The sequence below is a fragment of the Lissotriton helveticus genome, chromosome 1_2 (assembly GCF_964261635.1).
Source record: "Lissotriton helveticus chromosome 1_2, aLisHel1.1, whole genome shotgun sequence".
NCBI classification, from domain to species: Eukaryota; Metazoa; Chordata; class Amphibia; order Caudata; family Salamandridae; genus Lissotriton; species Lissotriton helveticus.
In genome coordinates this window covers 422,048,932-422,067,087 of record NC_136058.1, presented here as the reverse complement: position 1 = coordinate 422,067,087, position 18,156 = coordinate 422,048,932, and the positions used below count along the sequence as shown (strand labels likewise).

The 18,156-nt window shown below is 43.6% G+C and overlaps 1 protein-coding gene across 1 annotated transcript; it reads right to left on the bottom strand.

Annotated features, from left to right (window-relative positions):
* Positions 1-4,279: 4,279 nt before the first annotated feature.
* Positions 4,280-16,951, bottom strand: LOC144804850 (uncharacterized). Its single transcript, XM_078671931.1, is given in 6 exon segments — positions 4,280-4,318; positions 4,320-5,673; positions 14,480-14,877; positions 15,176-15,807; positions 15,892-16,025; positions 16,893-16,951. Coding segments are annotated over 6 exon segments (2,616 nt in total).
* Positions 16,952-18,156: the final 1,205 nt, after the last annotated feature.

Here is an 18,156-nt window from a genome sequence, read left to right as displayed (position 1 = left end):
CCACCATTCATTCTGGCTTATGCTTACCCAGATGTGAAACATCTGGTGACAGATAAATCCTCGTACACGAGAATACTCGTTCTCACCAGCACACTAACTGCACACCAGAATCGGCTTGCTCCTATACAATCCCTCTGTGGCTTCCTTGGTCTTGTGACCTGAATGTCTAGGCCACACACTTTTGTACCACAACCACCTCAAACTGAATATTCAGTGGGGCAGACGACATGCACCAGTACCTACTAGGAGGCTGTATGCCCCGGCCCTAGAGGACAGAGTCTTCTGTGATACTCAAGGTACACATATTGCCATCTTTGAGGAGAATGAAGGGACGGTCTCTACGACTGTGATAGAGTGGCACACCTTTAAGGGTGTCACACAAGGCCTGTGTATCAAGATGTAGCACGGTGTAAAACATGCCTTGCAAGCCCAGAACCTCTCCCTTGAACGACCGATACAAACAACGGAAATATATCTGGGGTACCTGCATGAAACTAGAACACAATCAACCCTCTCTGAAAGGAGTCAAGAGAGGCGGTGGTCAGACTAGGAACACTACACGATCAGATACTAGCATGGCTCCTAAGGCCGTTGACCCCAAAGACACCCAGAAAGGCCAGCAGATCCCCGGTGGGAGAGATATTGATTGTGCAAGCAGATATAAACCAGGCTTTCCTGTAGTACCAGACGTCTGTGTACCAGGCTGTGTTGGGAGTGCAAGCTCCCCAATTAGATGAGTATTTGAATAGACTGTCGACCCCCAGACTAAACCCCCTTCAGGGACATACACCAGACGAAACCCTGACCACTGAGGAAATTGGCTTCATGATTGACTATATCACGTGCAACAAAACTCCTGGGATGGACGGGTTCCCGGTGGACTTTTACTTCACCTACAGAGCAACCCTCTCTCCAAAGCTACTCCAAATGTACCAACAGGCCCGGAAGAGGGCACATTGCCGGGATCCCTATGGGAGGCTATGAGATTTGTCCTGCCTAAGACCAACAGGGACCCCCTGGAGCTATGCTCCTACTGGCCATGGTACACCGACAACAAGATTCGCAGGAAGGTCCTTGCAAACAGGTTGCTCCCCTGCCTCTCTACATTGGCACCAAGATCAGAATGGTTTCGTACCTGGGAAAAAAACGTGTCTAAACCTATGACGCCTCTGCGGCTGATGGAGGAGAATCTTCATGAATTGCCTCCATAAACAGCACTCTCACTAGATAAAGAGAAGGCCTAGATATAGAGAAGACCTTCGACACCCTTGGGTAGTTTTACTTAACGAAAACGGTGATGTGCATGAAACAAGGAGCAGAAATACTGCACTGGAATAATCTCCTCTACACCAACCCGCTGTCCCGCATCTGGACAGGTAGAGATCTCAGTTTCTTTAGAAGGATGTGGCAAACATGCCCGCTGTCGATTACTTTCACTCTAGCCATGGACTGTTTTGTTTGCAGGACCCAGCAGTCGGTATAACGAGTGAGCCAAATTGAGAGGTCATAACACTGTATGCTGATTACGCATTTGTGTAACTCAGGTAAGTGCATGCGTATCTACCGCAGGTGATATAGGTATTTAGGGGTGAATGTACCACACAGACAATACAGGGCAACTTAGGTGATGTCCAATGTTTGCAGCTCCTTGTCGTTTTGGGGCTCGCTGCCACTATCGACCCATGGATAGAGTGGCAGTTGCAAAAATGCTGTTAATACATTTATACTGCTTCTCGACCCCCCCAGTTTACCCACCCGCCGCTTCTTCAGGAAATTGGACTCTGTTTCTGTTCTTATGGACTTAATCAGGGGAGCGGGCCACAAGAGAGTCGTGCTTCGCAAACTTTACCCTACCTTGGAACGGGATAGGGGGATGTACATATAAAAGACTAATAAAGAACTACAAACTACTGTGTGACTTGGAAGACGATTATTTCTCAATATAGCCCTTGTTTGTGATCTCGTTACAGTTCTCACATTATCATCCGCACTAGAAGAAATGGGAGCCTGGTGTGTCTGATCACAGAAACTCATTTACATACAAAGGGGGGTGAAAGCCTGTTCACAAAGCATAACACAACTTGTTTATGTAAAAGTTTGTACATTGCACAGGGAGTGTGATTCAGGTAACAGTGTGAGTGTTGTATGGGAGGAGCAAGCAGTCTTAGTTGCTGAGACATGAATCTCTGACGGGTGGATCTTTAGCTATTTCAACTGTTTGAGAGAGGGTGGCAGTCTCAAATTCTGGGGGCACAGATACCAACAGCTTCCCTCATAATCTTTGCTTTTTGCATCTACAGGTGGTGCAGATGCCACCTAAAAGAGTAACCTTAGTGTGCTTTTTGGAGTCAGCCTGCTTTGCTTTATCCAAACTTTGGTCAGCAAAGGTAAATAGGTCTTCTACTAAAGTGTTCTTAGCTCGCTTTTGGTAATGTGGCTTGAGCAGTATGGCCTAAGGGGCGCTCGAAGGTAAAGCAAAACAGTGGAAGTCACACATTTCAATACAGTTTATTAAAAATAGACAAGGAACTTAAAGATTCAAACCAAGTTTAGATCAAATAGAATATTCAATAATTATTCAGAAGCAAAATCTAAAGGTGGGCTGTGATTTAAGGATTATTAATTAGCAAAAACAACTGTCAAAACCAAACAAAAAGGTAAATGAATAAAAAACAAGCAGTTCCACTGAATCAATCATTAAGTCACCTACAAAATTGTAGCTGACTTCGGTAGCTATGCTCGAGAGGACAAAGATAAGTTTAGTTTCTAGTGAGGATTAGCACTGGAATTTGATGTGAGGTTTTTGGCTGAATCAGTCTCAGAAGGTGACGAGCTGCACAGAAGTGGCTTGAAGTGCAAAATTCCCACAGAGTAGAGTTGGGTCATCAAAGTGAACCTGAATCCACGGCCATCAAAATGTTTGAAATTTCGAGCAGTTACAACAGCTGCGAAGTCTTTGGAGCTTCCAAGTTATGGAGATGGTTCATGGTTGAAGATGAGAAAAGAGCCAAAGCATGGAACGTGGCAGGCCTGAGGCATGGTTAAGGGGATTGCAGGATCCATTTGAAACAAAAAGAAGATGGAAAGAGGCCACTCATGTGGATCTTTGTAATATGAGGCTGTGTCCTCTTGGAACAGAAGTAATTAGGACTATTTAGGATGGGGCCAAGAATGGTTTCCATATGGCTGACCTTGTCTGTAGTTACACAAAGACTAGAGAATGATGTGGCGGGATGTTGCCGAGATTAACTACCAGTACATCCATCACCTTTAGTTTTTCTCAATGATCAGCCCTACGTGGTACAGACATGAACAGATGTTGGTCCCATAGAGACCTACGGCACAGGGACTCCTGCTGCAGCCTAAATGTTAAAGAACAAAAACTTCCTCCAATGAATAAATATTATGGGTAACTACTCCACACAATAATCAATTGTCCTGCAGATAATAAAACATTACCACATAATGTAATTTCACATTTTATTGATATCAGAAGGCTAAATAAAGATAAATACTTAAAAACATGTTAAAAATTGCATGAACTATACAGAAACAGCGGCCCATGGGAGAAACATACAAAGCATAACATACTTGAAATGAGGACAATAATAATCACCTCACGCAAAAACACCATATATGAAAATATATAATATACAAAAATGAAAAGACGGAAACTAAACAATAAACAAACGCCTGCTGCAGCCCCCTGGTGAGGCTCACTAAGGCTGGAAACAATTTGAGGTTACATGCATTCCTGAATATAACAGCGTGGCCTCAAAGTTCAGGATTTAATGGACTTTGTGTGTTGGAGCCATGGCTTATTAACACTCAGGGAGCAAAACACGCTGAATGGAATGAGGCCACAAATAGTAACAAAGGAATGAGGTTAATTCAAGCATTTCCATCCCTCGCTGTGTGCTTTTCTCAGTACAGTTTGTTGGACAATCAATGGAGTGATGTCTTTGGGGCTGCGTCATGTAAATGTTTAGCGATGCTGAAAGCTCCTCCTCGGGGTTGACTGTGAGCACCTTTTATTCTCCCCACATTGCCTCTCTTACGTAGAAATGTTAAATTTACAACTGAAGTTTTTGTCACATTGAGAGCACAGATCATTTTCTTTCACGTTGTCGCTTCTCTGGCATTTAGAAAAATGACAAGGTTTCTTCCAGGTAAGTTGTCACAGGTTGAGTGAGACCAGATTTCCGGCTGAAACTTTTCCAGCATTCAGAGAGCTAATAAGGTTTATCCCTAGTGTGAGTTCTCTCATGTCTAGTGAGTGTTATTTTATAACTGAAGCTTTTCTGGCATTCAGAGCACTGATACGGTTTATACCCAGTGTGGGTTCTTTCATGCACAGTAAGGTTGGATTTCCAACTGAATCCTTTCCGGCATTCAGAGCACTGATACGGTTTTTGTCCAGTGTGGGTTCTTTCATGTCTAGTGAGATTTATTTTCAATCTGAAGCTTTTGTGGCATTCAGAGCACTGATAGGGTTTGAGCCCAGTGTGGGTTCTCTCATGTTCAATTAAACTCAATCTCTTATAGAATGTTTTTGTGCATTCAGAGCACTGATACGGTTTATGCCCAGTGTGGGTCCTTTGATGCACAGTAAGGTTGGATTTCTGACTGAAGCTTTTCGAGCATTCAGAGCACTGATAAGGTTTGTGGCCCGTGTGAGTTCTCTCATGGTGAGTGAGAGTCTTTTTCAGTCTGAAGCTTTTCTGGCATTCAGAGCACTGATACGGTTTAAGCCCAGTATGGATTCTCTGATGTAGATTTAAACCGGATTTTTGATAGAAACCTTTTTGGCATTCAGAGCACTGATACGGTTTATGTCCAGTGTGCGTCCTTTCATGTTTAGTAAGGGTGTCTTTCTGACTGAAGCTTTTCCAGCATTCAGAGCACTGATACTTTTTTTGTCCAGTATGAGCTCTCTCGTGTTGAGAGAGAGCTGATTTACTACTGAAGTTTTTACAGCATTCAGAGCACTGATACAGTTTATACCCAGTGTGGGTCATTTTATGTACAGTAAGGCTGGATTTCTGACTGAAGCTTTTACAGCATTCAGAGCATTGATAAGGTTTTTGTCCAGTGTGGGTTCTTTCATGTAAAGTGAGATTGGATTTGTTACTAAAGCTTTTAAAGCATTCAGAGCACTGATAAGGTTTTTGTCCAGTGTGAGTTACCTGATGTTGAATCAGACTGCTACTAAAACTGAAGCTTCTTTGGCACATGGAGCACTGATATGGTTTTTGTCCAGTGTGGGTTCTTTCATGTTTAGTAAGGCTGGATTTCTGACTGAAGCTTTTACAACATTCAGAGCACTGATAAGGTTTTTGTCCAGTGTGGGTTCTTTCATGTAAAGTGAGATAGGATTTGCTACTGAAGCTTTTACAGCATTCAGAGCACTGATACGGTTTAAGCCCAGTGTGGGTTCTTTCATGTACTATAAGGTTGGATTTGTGATTGAAGCCTTTCTGGCATTCGGGACACTGATAGGGTTTTTGCCCAGTGTGAGTTCTCTCATGGCGAATGAGAGTGTTTTTCAGTCTGAAGCTTTTCTGGCTTTCAGAACACTGATACGGTTTATGCCCAGTGTGGGTTCTTTCATGTACAGTAAGGCTGGATTTGTGATTGAAGCCTTTCCTGCATTCTGGACACTGATAGGGTTTTCGTCCAGTGCTAGTTTTCTCATGTTTAGTGAGGTGGGATTGATGACTAAAGCTATTCTCACATTCATTGCTCTTATTCGAGTTGTTTGTTTCTCCAAGTTGGGTTTGTTCCTGGATACATGCCATCTTAAGACTGAATCTGATTTCTGATTGTGTACTTGTTTATGTTACAACGCAGCATTAACTTCTAAAATACATTTCAGATGCTCTTCTTAACATATGTGTTTAACTAATGATAGTTTTTACCTGGAGATCATTTTCCTACCTTTAAAGGCACCGATCTAACTTGTCTTATTAACTTTCACTGAGGAGCCCCTTGTATTGATTACGAGGCCTCTCATGGATTCATTTTCTCCAAGTTATGCCCGGGTGAAGTTTCTCTTGTTTAATTAGTCTCATTTAGTGATCCTACTTCATCACATTTGATTTAGAAGTTTTAAAAGCACTGATAAGGTATTTGGGCTTTAGTGTTTGCCTGTAAGGTATGTTTGTTCATACAAGTAATGACAGATGATTAGGGCATGCCAGGGTGGTTTATGAATTATCAATAGCGTAACACTGGCCCCTTTTCTACTTTCTGTGCCAGTACATGCTTTTTTGCTCAATGGCTAAGACCGGTACATGATCCACTTTGGAGGTACAGGACACTTTGAAACCACTCGGATCAACCCAAGAGACAGAGTTTGTGGAGGAAAATCTTCCTATATTGGAAATGATAATCCAGCCTCTTTGCTGTAATGACATCTGAGAAAGCGTATTTACAATGACTTTCTTTTAAACAATCTTTTCTTTCCTCTTATCTCCAGGAGACGGGACAAAAGCTTGCACTTGTAAACCGAGGATATTAGTCTTTTTGGCGGTTCTGTCACATCACAACACGTCTACGGAAACTGATCTGTTGGGGAGGGTTTCGGTCTCCAAAGCATTTCTCATAAACCATCAAACAGAATTTACATCCTCTGAGTTTTCTCAAGTGCACTGCGTGGGGATCAGTTGTGGAAATTGTTCTCCTTAATCTCAGTTACTGACACTTGGTAAACATTTATGGTCCTTTTACTTTAGGGATTTGACAACTTTCACATTCACCAGCTTCTTCCGCTCCAACATCCTCAACATTCCTGGCACATAGAATGTGTTTCTTCTCAAGAGCTCGAGAATGTTTTAACTTTCCTTGAAATAATCCTTTTCATTGCGTTTCACTAAATTTACACCTTCTTTTTTCTGTTCATGCTTCTGTCACCTGTAGAAATGGAGTCAAAATTGTAAATGAACACAAAGAAAAAATATTTGTAACCTTATACTTTGCACAAAGAAAGTATTAACAAAAACAAGTTTGGAAATCAGTTTGAGTTGCATTTCTGATAGTGGTGAAACAGAGACATTGGAATCACTGGAAATCAAGGATGTGAGAGCAAAAGAAGTGAATATTTAAGAAAGAAACACAGATTCTCAGAAGCAGCCACCACTATCAATTTGCAAGTTCTGTGGCAACGGCTGGCGTCATAGTGAGATATTTGTAATTCTTTCTATGAATTATTAGATGTTATTTAGTCCCCTGCCCACCTAGACTGTTAATCTAATCCTTTTTCCAGTAATCTAGGTAGGGACATTTTATTTAACGGCACAACAGTAAAGGAAACCAAAAAGGGTCAAGAAAAGAAAAACACAAAACAAAGGAAAGAGAAAAAAGGCTATCTTCCACTTTCACCACAGGGGTCCAACACAGGAAACTCTGCGGCAGATGCTTGTAAACATATAAGTTACTTCTAAACACAGTGCCCCAAGGTCAGCACCAGGTGTGGCTCCACCGGTCGCACCACTCTAAAGCAAACCCTGTGTGCATGTGTGTCCACACACATGTACTGTGTCTTTTGCTTGTAGTAGACAAGACAGAAAAGGGCAGGATGGGAGGACGTAAAGAGATGAAAGTCAGATCCAGAGATGAAAGATGCCGATAGAACAGACAGAAGGATCGAACTTAGCCCAGGGGCATCAAAGCGCTGCGGATCGGGATCATGATCAGGGGTGTCCATAGATACAGGGTTTACAGATTCGTATTTGTAAAGCGCCAGGTCTTCAAGGCCTTACGGAATGAGGAATGAGTTTCCAGAATCGAAATTGAAAGAGGAAGGGAGTTCAAAAAATTGTCCACAGCCAGCGAAAAGGCCCTCCCCCCCATCTAGATTTCCTGAATCTAGGCACAGTCACCAAATTATTGCTGGAAGATCTTAACTGCTTACCAGGGACATATCTCCGAAACAGTTTTTTAATGCCTTCTGATCACATATTGTAAAAGACCTTGTGCACCAAACACAGGGCTTTAAACTCAATTCTCCGACCCAAAGGAAGCCAAGGAAGGCTCTTGATGGTAGCCGCAACAGAGTGGAATTTAGGAAGGCCCATCACCAGCCTGGCAGCAGCATTCTGCACAAGTTGGAGTCGGTGTAGGAGACCCTTATTGGGTTCCGGAGTCACATACTATGCGCCGTATTTTGCTTCAACACCTCGTAAGGGGTAGTAAGCGCTATATAAATCCAATTACAATATCTTTTTAGTAGCGGTGAGAGGGAAATGGTGAGGTGCTTAGGAACGAACGTGTCTGTTGCTGTGTACCTTATGCGTTGCTTCTTCTGTGCACGTAATTTCTCCCAGATGTGTGCATGCTAAAAGTGGGTCTGAGGTCCTGTTAAGGAAGCATTTTAAGTGTTTCTTGTTGTCTTTTTTTCTCATTTTTCACTCCACTCCAAACCAAAACATATGGGTAAAAGATATTGTCATTTACAATACCAATAGTTCTACTCATCAAATGCGAGACTGATTGCATTGCAAATGCTTGTTTAAAGTTCTGTCCTGTCTAAATACGCAGTAACCTTCAGGGGTGGCTGCGCAGAAGTCAGGACCAGAGGAGGAGTCACCCCACGTCTCAGTCAAGAATAATAAATCCAAATTCTGATTGGTCAGAAGTTCATGTATATCAAGATTATGCTTGGGGAGGGAGTGAGCATTTATAAGTGCAAAATACATCAAGTTCGGTTTAGGGAGGGGATATGTGCGCTAGGAAGGAGGGCTGACCTAGTTGGCGCTATATTAAACATACAATTTGGGCATATGGAGAGTGGCTTATTAAATAGTGCATCCTCGCTGAAAGGGGAGCAATAATGATTGTAATTAGTGTTGTTTAGATCCATAAGCTGAAGTCTAGTGTAAGATAGTGCTTTTATACTTGGAGTTGTTTTTAAATAGCCAGGGGGACAGGCCCTGGGCCCGGTCAAGGCGCAGATGGGCGCAGATGTGCTTGCCTTTGGCGCGCCTTCGGCGCGCCCACGGCACGTCCGCTCCGCGTTTGCAGCATTTGCTGGCTTTATGGTGCCCTGCCTGGTTAGTAGCGGAGACACTAGACTGCTGACCTAGCCAAGATGGCGGCTGTGAATGACCCTAGCAGGAAGTGAAGCACCCAGAAAGAGTAGGCTGTCCCTTGGAGTCTCCCTCCACGTCAAACAGTCCGGTAATGACTGGCGGTGGACCGGGGAAACTGCAGGGCGCCAAGTGCTATAGCAAGCCTACAAATGGGCAAGCAGCAGGCAAACAAGCCAGGGTCATGGTGGAACTGGAATCTTGCAGAAGCCCCACACCATCACCCACACTTCAGGGGGGAGCCTTGCTACACTGAGAGCTGGCCCTCGCCTTGGAGAACATTCCAGTAGAACTGTGAACGGGCCCTGCTCTTGCCCTGATGACAGAGGACAAGGTGATATGACCCCAGAAACACCACTAGGACCCTGCGTTGACAGCCTTAGACTGAACATAGTGAAGGAAAGCAAAGGTGCTCTTGATGTGCAGAAGGGAGGCTGAGAAACGGGGTTACATGATGGCTTGAACTTCGATAGAACTAACGCCCTACAAAGCCAGTGTCGGTGTTGTCATCAAGGTTGCCATCCGTGGTAGATGCGAGGATCTTGTGCTGGGTAAGCGCTGTGCTGCAGCGGTTCCAATGGCGTCCTCTGCTGTTGGCTCAGCAGATCTGTGGGGTGTCTGCAAGGGAGAGGGAAGCTGATAGAAGGTGTCTGGTCAGTTGGTGGAAGGTCAGACGTTTGCGGATGTATGCTGGTCCTTCGTTGTGCAAGGCCATGTAGGCATGACTCATCATCTTGAACTGCCATCTCTTCTGAATCAGGAGCCAGTGTAGTTTCTTGAGATGGGGTGTGACGTGGGTCCTTTTGTGAGGTTGAGTATGAGTCTTGCCACTGAGATCTGTATCGTCTGGAGTCTCGTCTGGAGGCGTGCAGTGACTCTTACGCAGATTGTTTCCAGTGTCCAGTCTGCTAGTGATGAGAGCTTGCATGATGGTCCTTCTGGTGTTTGCCGGGAGCCACCTGTAGATCTTGTGGAGCCTGCAAAGGGTGTGGCAGCAGGTGGATGAGACTGCATTGACTTGTTTCTTCATGGATAGCTTGCTATCCAGAATAATGCAGAGGTTGTGGGCATGGTATGTTGATGCGGGTGCCGTGCTCCATGGGACACCATTAGTCATTCCATGGTGAGGTGTTGTTCCCAAAAATGAGGACTTCCATCTTGGCTGTGTTGAGTTTGAGACAGGTGTGCTTCATCTAAGCCCTTGATACAAGCCCTGGCAACACCGAGTATATGGAGTGGGAACTACAATTCTGCCCATGACACCTCCCTAGATAGATCCTTCCCCCACCACAACATGAGAATGCAATCAGAATGACCCATGCATTGTGGAATGGCTTATGCTTACCCAGATGTGAAACATCTGGTGACAGATGAATCCTCGTACACAAGAATACTCGATGTTCTCAGTAGTACACTAACTGCACACCAGAACCAACTTGCTCCTATGCAATCCCTCTGTGGCTTCCTTGGTCTTGTGACCTGAATGTCTAGGCCACACACTTTTGGACCACAACCAACTCAAAATGATGAATCAGTGAGGCAGACGACATGCACCAGTACCTACTAGGAGGCTGTATGTCCCGGCCCTACAGGACAGAGTCTTCTGTGATAGCATATCGCCATCTTTGAGGCGAAGGAAAGAACTGCCTCTACGACAGTGATAGAGTGGGATACCTTTAAGGGTCTCACATAAGGCCTGTGCATCAAGATGTAGCACGGTGTAAAACATGCCTTGCGAGCCCAGAACCTCTCCCTTGAACAAACAATATGAACAATGGAAATATATCTGGGGTAGCTGCAAGAAACTAGAACACAATCAACCCTCTCCGAAAGGAGTAAAAAGAGGCAGTGGTCAGACTAGGAACACTACACTATCAGATACTAGCATGGCTACTAAGGTTGTTGACCACAAAGACCCCCAGAAAGGCCAGCAGATCCCCGGTGGGAGAGATATTGAATGTACAAGCAGATATAAACCAGGCTTTCCTGTAGTACCTGACGTCTGTATACCAGGCTGTGTTGGGAGTGCAAGCGCCCCAATTAGATGAGTATTTGAATAGAATGTCGATACCCAGACTTAACCCCCTTCAGGGACATACACCAGATGAAACCCTGACCACTGGGGAAATTGGCTTCATGATTGACTATATCAGGTGCAACAAAACTTCTGGGATGGACGGGTTCCCGGTGGACTTTTACTTCACCTACAGAGCAACCCTCTCTCCAAAGCTACTTCAAATGTACCAACAGGCCCGGCAGGAGGGCTCATTACCGGGATCCCTATGGGAGGCTATGATATTGGTACTGCCTAAGCCCAACAGGGACCCCCTGGAGCTGCGCTCCTACTGGCCACTGTACACCAACCACAAGATTTGCAGGAAGGTCCTTGCAAACAGGTTGCTCCCCTGCCTCTCTACATTGGCACCAAGACCAGAATGATTTTGTACCTGGGAGAAAAATATGTCTTAACCTATGGCGCCTCTCCGGCTGATGGAAAAGAATCTTCATGAATTGCCTCCATACACAGCACTCTCACTAGATATAGAGAAGGCCTTCAACACCCTGGAGTAGTTTTACTTAACGAAAGTGCTGATGTGCATGGAACTAGGCCCAGAAATACTGCACTGGATAAATCTCTTCTACACCAACACGCTGGCCCGCATTCAGGCAGGCAGAGATCTCAGTTTATTTTGAAGCATGCAGCAAAGATGCCCGCTGTCGATTACTTTTGCCCTAGCCATGGATCTATTTGCTGCCCTGTTTCGGTCACAGGACCCAGCAATCAGTATACCGAGTGAGCCAAATTGAGAGGACATATCACTGTATGCTGATGATGCATTTGTGTACCTCAGGAGCGTCCATTCGTATCTACCACAGGTGATGGATGTTCTAGATGATTTTGGTAGAGCTTCTAGACTAAGGCTAAATTGGACCAAATCTAGCTTATATCCCATGCACAAACTAACAACTAAGAACAGGAAGTGCTGCCCCAATTAGCACTGCGGTGGCACCCTGACATCTTCAGGTATTAAGCGATGAACGTACCACACCGACAAAGAACGTATACAGGGCAACTTAGGTGATGACCAAGGTTTGCAGCTCCCTTGCGTTTTGGGGCTCCCTGCAACTATCGACCCATGGGTAGAGTGGAAGTTGCAAAAAGGCTGTTAATACATTTATACTGCTTCTCGACCCCTCTAGTTTACCTGCCTCGGCGCTTCTTCAGGAAATTGGACTCTGTTTCTGTTCTTATGGACTTAATCTGGGGAGAGGGCCACAAGAGAGTCGCGCTTCGTAAGCTACACTCTACCTTGGAACATGCTAGGTGGATGTACATTTAAAATAGTAATAAAGAACTACAAACTATTGTGTGACTTGGAAGATGATTATTTCTCAATACAGCCCTAGTTTGTGATCTCGTTACAATTCTCACATTATCATCCGCACTAGAAGAAATGGGAGCCTGGTGTGTCTGATCACAGAAACTCATTTACATACAAAGGGGGGTGAAAGCCTGTTCACAAAGCATAACACACCTTGTTTATGTAAAAGTTTGTACATTGCACAGGGAGTGTGATTCAGGTAACAGTGTGAGTGTTGTATGACAGGAGCGGGCAATCTTAGTTGCTGAGATATGAATCTCTGACGGGTGCATCTTCAGCTCTTTCAACTGTTTGAGACTGAGAGGGTTTCAGTCTCACAGTCTGGGGGCACAGATCCCAACAGCTTCTCTCATAATCTTTGCTTTTTGCATCTGCAGTTGGTGCAGATGCCACCTAAGAGAGTAACCTTATTGTGCTTTCTGGAGTCAGCCTGCTTTGCTTTTCCCAAACTTTGGTCAGCAAAGGTAAATGTGTCTTCTACTAAAGTGTTCTGAGCATGCTTTTGGTAACGTGGCTTGAGCAGAATGGCCTAAGGGGCGCTCGAAGGTAAAGAAAAACAGTGGAAGTCACAAATTTCAATACAGTTTATTAAAAATAGACTAGGAACTTTAAGATTCAAACCAAGTTTAGATCAAAAAGAATATTTAATAATAACGCAGAAGCAATATCTAAGTGAGGGATGTGATTTAAGCATTATTAATTAGCAAAACCACTGTCAAAACCAAACAAAAAGGTAAATGAATAAAAAACAAGCAGTTCCACTGCATCATACAGGAAGATCTACAAAATTGTAGCTGATTTCGGTAGCTATGCTCGAGAGGACAAAGATACGTTTAGTCTCTGGTGATGATTATCACTGGAATTTGAAGCAAGGTTTTTGGCTGAATCAGTCTCAGAAGATGACGAGGTGCACAGAAGTGGCTTGAAGGGCAAAATTCCCAAAGAGTAGAGTTGGGCTAGCAAGTTGAACCTGAATCCACGGCCATCAAAATGCGGGAAACTTCAAGCAGTTACAACAGCTGCGAAGTCTCCGGAGCTCCAAGTTATGGAGATGGTTCAAGGTTGATGATAAAAGTCAAAGCATGGAACGTGGCAGGCCTGAGGCATGGTTAAGGGGATAGCAGGTTCCATTTGAAACAAAAAGAAGATGGAAAGAGGCCACTTGTGTGGATCTTTGTAGTACGAGGCTGTGTCCTTTTGGAACAGAAGCCATTAGGACTCTTTAGGATGGGGCCAAGAGTGGTTTGCATATGGCTGGACTTGTCTGTAGTTACACAAAGACTAGAGTATGATGAGGCGGGATGTTGCAGAGATTAACTACCAGTCCATCTATCACCTTTAGCTTTTCTCAATGATCAGCCCTACGTGGCACAGACATTAACAGACGTTGGTCCCATAGTGACCTATGACAAAGGGACTCCTGCTGCAGCCCCCTGGTGAGGCTCATTAAGGCTGGAAACAGTTCAAGGTTACTTGCATTCCAGATCCTAGGGGCGTGATCTCAAAATTCAGGATCAAATGGCCTTTGTGGGTCAGTCATTGCTTATAAACACTCAGGGAGCAAAACACACTGAATGGAATGAGGCCACAAATAGTTACAAAAGAATAAGGTTAATTCAAGCATTTCCATCCCTCGCTGTGTGCTTTTCTCAGTAGATGGTTTGTTGGACAATCAATGGAGCGGTGTCTTTGTGGCTGCTTCATGTAAATGTTTTGCGATGCTGAAAGCTCCTCCTCTGGGTTGACAGTGAGCACCTTTTATTCTCCCACATTGTCTCTCTTATGTAGAAAGGTTACATTTACAACTGAAGTTTTTTTCACAGTGAGAGCACGGATCATTTTCTTTCACGTTATGTGTTCTCTCTTGTTGAATGAAACTGAATCTCCAGCAGACGCTTCCCTGGCATTTAGAACAATGACAAGGTTTTTTCCAGGTAAGTTCTCGCAGGTTGAGTGAGACCAGATTTCTGACAGAAACGTTTCCAGCATTCTGAGAGCTAATAAGGTCTTTCCCCAGTGTGAGTTCTTTCATGTCTAGTGAGATTCTTTTTCAGTCAGAAGCTTTTCTGGCTTTCAGAACACTGATACGGTTTCTGCCCAGTGTGGGTTCTTTCATATGCAATAAGGCTGGATTTATGACTGAAGCTTTTCTGGCATTCAGGGCACTGATAAGGTTTTTGCCCAGTGTGGGTTCTTTCATGTGAAGTGAGATTGGATTTGCTACTGAAGCTTTTCCAGCATTCAGAGCACTGATATGGTTTAAGCCCAGTGTGGGTTCTTTCATGCACAGTAAGGTTAGATTTCGTACTGAAACTTTTCCAGCATTCAGAGCACTGATAAGGATTTTGTCCAGTGTGAGTTCTCTCGTGTATAATTAAATTGGATCTCTGATTGAACCTTTTCTGGCAGAACGTTGCGGTCAGACACAAAACATCTCTTGATGGTGCCCAGAGTCAAAAAGGCCCGCACTGGTGGGAGAAGATTTTCATTTAACACGGCAAAGCTCTGGAACTCGCTTCCCCTAAAACTCCGAGCTGAGCCCTGCACACTGCGTTTCCGCAAGGGTCTTAAAACCTTCCTGTTTCCAGCATAACGCCTTGATGCTGTTTCCTTTTACCATCCGATGTTGTCTTGAAGCGCCGGGATGCCCTAGGGTAGCTGCGCGCTATATAAGATTTTAAAATAAATAAATAAATTTAAAATAAATTCAGAGCAGTGATACGGTTTGAGCCCCGTATGGATTTTCTCATGTTGAGTTAAACCGGATTTTTGATAAAAACCTTTTTGGCATTCAGAGCACTGATACGGTTTGAGCCCAGTGTGGGTCCTTTCATGATTAATTAAACTGGATCTATGTCTGAAGTTTTTTTGGCATTCAGAGCACTGATACGGTTTGAGCCCCGTATGGATTCTCTCATGTTGAATTAAACTGGATTTGTCACAAAAACTTTTCTGGCATTCAGGGCACTGATAAGGTTTTTGCCCAGTGTGGGTTCTTTCATGATTAATTAAACTGGATCTATGTCTGAAGTTTTTTTGGCATTCAGAGCACTGATACGGTTTGAGCCCAGTGTGGGTCCTTTCATGTCTAGTAAGGTTGGATTTCCGATTGAAGCTTTTCTGGCATTCAGAACACTGATAAGGTTTTTGTCCAGTGTGAGTTCTCTTGTGTTCAATTAAACTGCTTCTCTGACTGAATCCTTTCCGACATTCAGAGCACTGATAAGGTTTTTGCCCAGTGTGGGTTCTTTCATGTACAGTAAGGCTGGATTTGTTACTGAAGCTTTTCCAGCTTTCAGAGCACTGATAAGGTGTATGCCCAGTGTGGGTTCTTTCATGTACCGTAAGGTTGGATTTGTGATAGAAGCCTTTCTGGCATTCGGGACACTGATAGGGTTTTCGTCCAGCGCTAGTTTTCTCATGTTTAGTGAGGTGGAATTGATGACTAAAGCTGTTCTCACAGTCATTGCTCTTATTCGAGTTGTTTGTTTCTCCAAGTTGGGTTTGTTCCTGGATACATGTCATCTTAAGACTGAATCTGATTCCGGAGTCTGTTCTTGTTTATGTTACACTCAGCATTAACTTCTAAACTACGCTGCAGATGCTCTTCTTCACATTTGTATTTAACTAATTATAGTTTTTACATGGAGATCATTTTCCTACCTTTAAAGGCACCAATCTAACTTGTCTTATTAACTTTCACTGGGGAGCCCCTTGTATTGATTAAGAGGCCCCTCATGGATTCATGTTCTCCAAGTTATGCCCGGGTGAATTCTCTCAAGTTTAATTAGTCTCATTTAGTTATTCTAGTTTATCACATTTGATTTAGGAGTTTTAAAAGCACTGATAAGGTCTTTGGGCTTTAGAGTTTCCCTGTTAGGTATGTTTGTTCATACAAGTAATGACAGATGATAAGGGCATGCCAGGGTGGTTTATGAATTCTCAATAGCGTAACACTGGCCCCTTTTATACTTTCTGTGCCAGTATATGCTTTTTTGCTCAATGGCTAAGACAGGTACATGATCGACTTTGGAGTTACAGGAGCCTCTGAAACTACTCGGATCAAACTCAAGAGACAGAGCTGGTGGGGGAAAATCTTCCTATATTGGAAATGATAATCCAGCATCTTTGCTGTTACGACATCTGAGAAAGCGTATTTACAATAACTTTCTTTTAAACAACCTTTTCTCTCCTCTCATCTTCAGGAGACAGAGACAAAGCTTGCACTTGTAAACCAAGGATATTAGTCTTTTTGACGGTTCTGTCACATCACAACACGTCTACGGAAACTGATCTGTTGGGGAGGGTTTGGGTCTCCAAACCCTCTGAGTTTTCTCAAGTGCACGGCATGGAAATCAATTGTGGCCAATGTTCTCCTTAATCTCAGTTACTGACACTTGGTAAACATTTATGGTCCTTTTACTTTAGGGATTTGACAACTTTCACATTCACCAGTTTCTTCTGCTCCAACATCCGCACCATTCCTGGCACTTAGAATGTGTTTCTTCTCTAGTGCTCGAGAATGTTTTAACTTTCCTTGAAATAATCCTTTTCGTTGTGTTTCACTAAATTGACACCTTCTTTTTTCTGTTCATGCTTCAGTCACCTGTAGAAATGGAGTCACAAATTGTAAATGAACACAAAGAAAAAATATTTGTGACCTTATACTTTGCACAAAGTAAGTATTAAGAAAAACAAGTTTGGAAATCAGTTTGAGTTGCTTTTCTGATAGTGGTGAAACAGAGACCTTGAGATCACTGGAAATCAAGGATGTGAGAGCAAAAGAAGTGAATATTTAAGAAAGAAACACAGATTCTCAAAAGCAGACAACACTATCAATTTGCAACTTCTGTGGCAATGGCTGGCGTCAGTGAGATATTTGTAATTCTTTTAATGAATTATTAAATGTTATTTACTCCCCTGCCCACCTAGACTGGTAATCTAATCATTTTTCTAGTGATCTAGGAAGGGACATTTTATTTAACAGCACAACAGTAAAGGAAACCAAAAAAGGTCAAGAATAAAAAAACACAAAACAGAGGAAATAGAAAAAAGGCTATCTTCCACTTTCACCACAGGGGTCCGGCACAGGAAACTCTGCAGCAGATGCTTGTAAACACACAAGTTACTTCTAAACACAGTGCCCCCAAGGTCAGCACCAGGTGCAGCTCCACCGGTCGCACCACCCTAAAGCAAGCCCTGTGTGCATGTGTGTCCACACATATGTACTGTGTCTTTTGCTTGTAGTAGACAGGACAAAAAAGGGCAGGATGGGAGGACGCAAAGAGATGGAAGTCAGATCCAGAGATGAAAGATGCCGAAAGAACGGACAGAGGCAGGATAGTATCATGTAATGAATGAATGAATTAATTAATTAATTAATATAGGAATTATAAAGTGCAAACTTATACCAGGGGGCATCAAGGCGCTGCGGATAAGGATCATGATCAGGGGTGTCCATAGATAGAGGGCTTGCAGATTCGTATTGGTAAAGAGCCAGGTGTTCAAGGCCTTACGGAATGAGGAGTGAGTTTCCAGAATCGAAATTGAAAGAGGAAGGGAGTTCAAGAAATTAGCCGCAGCAAAAAGGACCTCCCCCCCCATCTAGATTTTCTGAATCTAGGCACAGTCACCGAATTCTTGCTGGAAGATCTTAACTGCTTACCAGGGACATATCTCCGAAACAG